This window comes from Lactuca serriola, chromosome 8, assembly GCF_051521515.1.
Source record: "Lactuca serriola cultivar US96UC23 chromosome 8, Lser_US96UC23_V15, whole genome shotgun sequence".
NCBI lineage: Eukaryota > Viridiplantae > Streptophyta > Magnoliopsida > Asterales > Asteraceae > Lactuca > Lactuca serriola.
In genome coordinates this window covers 91,507,086-91,513,972 of record NC_136415.1, presented here as the reverse complement: position 1 = coordinate 91,513,972, position 6,887 = coordinate 91,507,086, and the positions used below count along the sequence as shown (strand labels likewise).

The following is a 6,887-nucleotide window of genomic DNA, read 5'->3' as shown; positions in this document are numbered from 1 at the left end:
TACATTTCTTCGGAAATGATTTGATAACATAGTTATCATGTTTATCTGGGAACAAATTCCGCAACACTTTTTATCAAATGATTACTCTGAAATTATTTTAAAAGCATAAATTAAATCGGTCTTTTCTGGCCGTGAAATTGGGGATGTCACGCGACGACATGTCGTCAGCATAATAGTTGAACATGTCGTTAGCATATGCCTCATTCTTTGTAGTGTTTGAAAGATATAATCGGATTTTGGGGATGTTACATGGAAAATCTTGATGGATTTGGGAGTACAATTTGAATCTTGGAAGATACTGTAAACATGCGTGAGAATCTATGAGAGTTAGATGATGTGAATTATGAGTATTGATTTGGTATGCGGAATTAAAAAACACACAAAAAACACAATTATTTGGGTGATTAAGAGATGCATTCAATTATGAAAGGTGTTTACAAAAAGAATATATATCTAAATCTACATAATTAACACATATTAACACTCTCAATGTTACATCTCTCAAGCATACCTCTACAAGTGGTATGAACCCACTTTATATAGAGGTGTTTACATGTCTTTCTCTCTCTCTCTCTCTCTCTCTATATATATATATATATATATATATATATATATATATATATATATAGGTGTTTACATGTATTTTTCTCTCTCTATCTATCTCTATCTTTATCTCTTATGTCATGATGCTACTTTACCACATGTAAGTGGGTTTACAAAAGTCAAACTATTTACAAAGTCATACATGGATTACTTTGTACCCAAAATTCTCCTCCTCAAAGTTAGGAGTGGATGGCCCGCTTCAAATCTTCCAAAATCAAGTAACTTCACGAACCAAACCTCAAGTGTGACACATGTAGAGATGAACTTCAAATCTTCAATTCTTTAATGGTTTTTCAATCTGGGTTCTAGAATGTGAGACCATACAAACCGAGCATCAAAAGGTAAGTAGGAGTTTCTCAATCTCTAAATAATCACCCAAATTTGAGCATAAAAGCACACCCCAAAAATCTTCAATAAGTCCAAACTCATCATGAATCGAAATCACTTCCGAATCTCCAATCGAATCATTTCATAAACTTCAAATAGTCGAGGTCACTTCGGTCTTCAAGTCCGCATAATATGAAAAACTCAACTTTTGAATTTCCATATCTAAATCTCTCCCCCTTTTTAAAATCGAAAAATGATTATAAAACAAAAAAAGGGAATTAGAAAGCGCTCAATTCGGAATTTTTCTATCCAAAACTCCCCCTTAACAGATAGCATAAACATTTTGCTTCAATCCGGAAAATCCAAAATATCTTCAATTTTTAGCTTCGTTCACAGACCGCCTTTGACAAAATTTCACAAATTTGGGTAGAAATTGTCAATTTCAAAATTTTGCAGTGACCCGGTGTGCCAAAATAGCCAAAAATGTTTGTGAAACTAGGTAGAAAGTGTCAATTCGCATTAACTGCAGGGACAAAACATAAAACTTCTTCACAATGCTTCAAAATGTCGAAATTATACCCCAATGTCGAATATGGGTATAAACGGTATATTTCGAAAAAAGTGCAAGGACTCATTGCGAAAATTCTGCCTTTTTTCTTCGAAAATTATATGTCTTCGAAACTTTAAGGACCAATTTTGAAACATTTGTGTTTTCTTCTTCAATTCATTACCCAATTCGTGAATCGGGTGACGAAGGCTTCCCGTCTCCTTCCCAACTCGTTATCAGACTTTCGAAAGTGAGCCATAAAAATCTTCGTTAGTCAATTCCCGATTCTCACAACAAAACTTTCGAAACTTTTTAACCCAATTCATCAAAACCTTCGAAATTAAGATACCAAAATTCGATCATCGACATCAACAACACATATCAAAGCTTCGAAACATTGATTGCAAAAATCAACAATCCTTGGCTTTTTGATTCACTCGCTTTCAAAACAGGACCCTTCGCCTTTTGAAATTAACAACCAAGGCTTCGTTATTAGCCCATCGATGATTCGTTCTCAAAGCATCGACAATTGATATTCGACTTCAAGCATTATTCTTGACCCAATTGACTTCGCTTTTACATACCAATCGACACAAATACCATCGATTCGCTTTTCATTTAACACAATCGTCATCAAACCCAAATCATCGATACAACTCGATATTGACTCAACTATCAATCGACTTAAACCCAATGAACACAGGCGACTCAATGAACACAGTTGACTTAATTTTGTTATCTGCCATCCACATCGACTTCAACCCAATTCATCAATTTCGAACTCAAAGATTAACAATCGACATCCCAAATAGCAAAAGACTTCAGTCGAATGTCGACTGATTCTAAAATCAAAAATCAACAACAAAAATCATCGATATCACAGGTTTCGTCAACAAACTTCGAAATCAAAACCCAAAACCATTTTGACTTCTAAACTAATCGACGGCACCAATTATCCCAAATCAAATTTGAGTCCCAAATCAATCCTTATGCGAACAGAAATACACACACCAGTCACAAGTTTGACTCCAAGGCATTCAACACCAAACAACATTTGAATTCGATTCTGACTCCAAACAAAAACAGTCGATTATTGACCTCAAAACTGATATCGATCTGATTCAATTGCGATTCCAATAGTTTCGATTTTACAGGTCAACTGCAAATTATCCTTCGAAATTATTCAAAATCAATTAAAAAAAATCAATTCTCATGATCCAATTCAAACATCAAAACAATTATTAAGACTCGATCGAAGTGATGTTCTATTCACAGTAAAAGAAAATGAAACACAAGAACTCGATCTTAAAGAAAGTCACGAAGGTACAACACCTTTATGTGTATTGATCATAATGAAGAACTCGGTGTAAGTCAAATGATTTATGGACTCAATATTGATCGGTTATTGGGCTTACATCTTTAATCGAATGCATACTAAACAATTATCATTTTGGGCTCAAGTATTCAGATCAACGAATAGTAATAAGATTGAGATTTGGGCTTACGATTGGATCTATGAACAGTAACCATTATTGATTTCGTTTTTTGGTCAAATTTTGATTCAAAGGATCACATTGAACAAACAAATATGAGATTGGATCGGGTTATGATCAACGGAAAAATTTATTGAATCATAACAAATAGGTTTTTCAAAAAAAAATTGATCCAATGAGTCAAAATGATCAAAAATCCAGCGCACGAATCAACGAGATTTAGAGAGATCATAGAGAGACTCACCATAAATATTCCAATTGTATTGAATGTAGCCAAGCTGATAATTGTTTCTTCAAAAATTACTTCAATCTTTGAAGACCCGCTTTGATACCAATTGATGTGAATTATGAGCATTGATTTGACATGCGGAATTAAATAACACACAAAGAACACGGTGATTTGGATGTTTAAGAGATGCATTCGATTATGAAAGGTGTTTAAAAAAAGATCTAGATATAAATCTATATAATTAACACACACTAACACTTTCAATGTTACATCTCTCAAACACACATCTATAAGTGATATGAACTCATCTTATATAAAGGTGTTTATATGTCTCTCTTTCTCTCTATCTCTCATGTCACAATGCTACTTTATCACATGCAAATGGGTCTATAAAAATCAAATCATTTGGATGTTTTTTTCTACACCCGATCTATTTTCACATCACACACCCATCTATTTTGATCAATCAGTTATTTAGAGTTAATTTCACTTTTTATGTTTCCAAATCCATAATCACAGCCTCTTAAAAAGAAAAAAAAAAAAGACGGATATCATGTCAAGCGTATCAATTTTTAAGTAAAAAGTTTTCTTCTTTTAATCCTTAAAATATGAGAACATAATTATTAAATATACATTTTTCTTTTATCTTTTTAATTTTACATACTATTACTTTCTAAAAGAATAATAAATATTTTTAAGACAATTCTTTTATTTAAATTAATGTGGTTTTAGTATACTCTACATCAAAAATTAGCTTTGATCTTTTATTTATAATAAAAAAGATAATGATATTTTAAAATATAAACATTATTTTTTAATCATATATTATACATTAAATAAAATTTACACATAAGCATACATATAATTGTTGTATAAAATTTACACATAAGCATACATATAATTGTTGTAAAATTTTATTAAAACAAAAAACATGGTTAGTCTGAATGAAAAACAATACATGATTAGTCACAAAAAATAACACAAGATAATCGAAATGAAAATAATAACACAGGAATAGTCTCAACAAAAAAAATATATAGGGATACCGTAATTTCTTTTATTGGAAAAATACATAGGATAACATCATTCATAAAAATAAAGATACAACTATATATAAAAATATATTTTTTAAAACACAAATAATTAAAAACAAAACAACATAATTAATTTAAATTATAATAATAACAATAATAATAATCTAATAATAAAAAAACAAAAATACAAGAAAAAAGTACAAGAAAAACAAAACCACAAAATGATAAAATGAAAAGAAAAAAAATCAAAATATATTTATTCAAATCGAATGAAAAAAGGTTTATATTTAAATCCAATCAAAAGCAAATTAAAAGGAGTTTGTGTATGTAAATCAAATACAAAAGATATGTAAACCAACACCCTTATATAATAATATAAGTTGGATTAACTATAAATGTATTTCTTAGAGTTAAGTAGGTTTGATTGATGTATTGCTCCTTCCATGCGTTGTTCTTTATAACTTGTACTTAACTTTTTTTAGTGTCTTGTTAGTTTTAAAATTATTTTTAAAAATTATTTCTGCAGTTCAAAAAAATGTAAGAACATAAGAAATAAATTATAAATTTATTTTAGAATATAATAGATTATGATATAATAGTCGGATGTCTAACAACACCATAATCGAATTTATTTGTCAAAAGAATTATTTAATCAAAAGAAAGTGTGACAGTCGAAGACGCGGAGAATTCAAGGTGGTTTAGGCTGGAGTGACACACGCTTTATTCGTCAAGAAAACAACCTTCACGTTATTATTTCCCTTCACGACAGATATTTATTATATACCTTTTTATTTTTATTTGTTTTTTTTATAGTATAACTGTTATTCCCTTTTATATTTAAAATAATAAAAAAAATTGCATCTATTTGAATGTAATATAATCCTGTAGTGGAATCCAACAGTGATATAATCATCAAAACTAAGTAAAAACCTCAATGAATCATTGTGAAGAATTACAAGGAAGCTCAATCACTCAAAACAATATACGAACAAAATTCATTCATTAGATCGTTCCACAAAAAAGAGATTAGAGAAAATCGACTAGTTCTATAACTCACAGGATTAGTAAATAAAACAAAGAAATTGTCAAAGATGTACATGATTCCCTGATTTAATTTGATTTGATTTTCCGAACAGATCCGATCAATCCAAACCGAAAAACAAGAAGAAACCCTAACATATCTTCAAACATTAAAACATACCACAAAACCTAATGATTTAACTGATGATTCGGCACATGCGGCGGCAATCTCGCCGTAACTGGAGCAGTCGGTGCCGGTGAAGAAGGACAACAAGGGGAAGAACCAGGAGAAGGCGCAGAGTTTGATGCCAACATCGCCACAAGACAACCTTCGCTCCAGGATCGTCTGATAGGGTAGGAGACTTTGTGATGAGATGTGTGAGGGCAATTGGTTTCGCCGGATCTATGAAGAGCGCAGCTGCAGTTGCGGTGGTACGGCCTCCTCTCGATACTAATGTCGTCACTGGAAATGCATCCTCCGAATACGTTTCCGAATACCCCGTCTCCGGCGGCTCCAGACGCCATTGTTGAACCCTTTTCTCTGTGGATCTAGAAAAAGATCTGAAAGTGAGAGTTAATGGAGGTGGGGAAGGCGTATGCTATATATACCCGCGGCCATAGACTACGTGTTGACTGGGGACAGCCAAAGTCCCTTACGTGCAACAATTTTAAGTTGCATTCAATTCAATTTTGTTTACAAATTTTTAATTTGACGGTCCATATTTTTTTCTCATATCTCAGTTATAACAAAAAGTCAAAAATAGAATTTTTATATGGTCGAAAATATATTTAATAAGTCTCTTATGCTGGGTTTAAACAAAGAAAAGAAAGTAATAGAAAATAAAGTAACGAGAGAAAAGAAAAGAAAAAAAAAACTCTTTTGTGTTTTCGAGTTAAAGAGAAGTAGAAGGAAAATTAATTATTTTGTGTTTTCTTTTTAGGAGCGTGTTCGGCAAAATTAGCTGATAGCTTGTAGCAGGTAGCGGATAGCTTGTAGTTTGTAGCATTTTGTTAAACGCTACATGAAGTAGCATTTGGATATGGAGCGTTTTGTTTAAACTAAACGCTAGAAGCTTGTAGTGCCAAACAAGGTTTTCTATTCATAACGGAACGTTTTGTCAAAAGCTAGAAGCTATAAGCTCTCAAACGCTTCCAAAAGCTCTGTGCCGAACACACCCTAAATCCTTTCAAATCGGATGGAAAGTTAGAAGGGAAAGTGATGTTTTTGTTTCCCCTCACTTCCTTCCATTTCATTTAATGAAACTCAGGAACACCATTTTATTTTATTTTCTTCTCATTTGCATTCATTTTATTTCTTTTCTCTCATTAAGTTGAACTCGGAAACGGTGTGTTAGGCTAATGGGTGTGATGATGTGTTTACATGTCACAATATGATGTTACATAACACATAAGTTTTCCCACTTTTACTATGTTTTGCCTATGAATGGGGTATGGTGTCATTTATTGTCTACCAATTAAAAAAGTGTAAGAGAAAGAAAGAAAGAATAAACAAAAAGAAACCATTGGCAAGAATGTGTTGTTGATGACTGACGCTAGCAAAAAAATAAATTGAGAGGTGTTGTTTGCCCCCGGCAACACTTACCAAATAAACATTGCAGGACATCGCATAGTCT

At 31.9% G+C, this 6,887-nt stretch overlaps 1 protein-coding gene across 1 annotated transcript; it reads right to left on the bottom strand.

Annotated features, from left to right (window-relative positions):
- Positions 1–5,259: 5,259 nt before the first annotated feature.
- LOC145071140 (uncharacterized) lies at positions 5,260–5,846 on the bottom strand. Its single transcript, XM_079018049.1, has one exon. The coding sequence runs from the start codon at positions 5,776–5,778 to the stop codon at positions 5,443–5,445; it is 336 nt and encodes a 111-aa protein (XP_078874175.1). The 5' UTR covers positions 5,779–5,846; the 3' UTR covers positions 5,260–5,442.
- Positions 5,847–6,887: the final 1,041 nt, after the last annotated feature.

Excerpts from the sequence above, each read along its gene's own strand:
- LOC145071140 (XM_079018049.1), bottom strand. The coding sequence starts at position 5,778 with ATGGCGTCTGGAGCCGCCGGAGACGGGGTATTCGGAAACGTATTCGGA.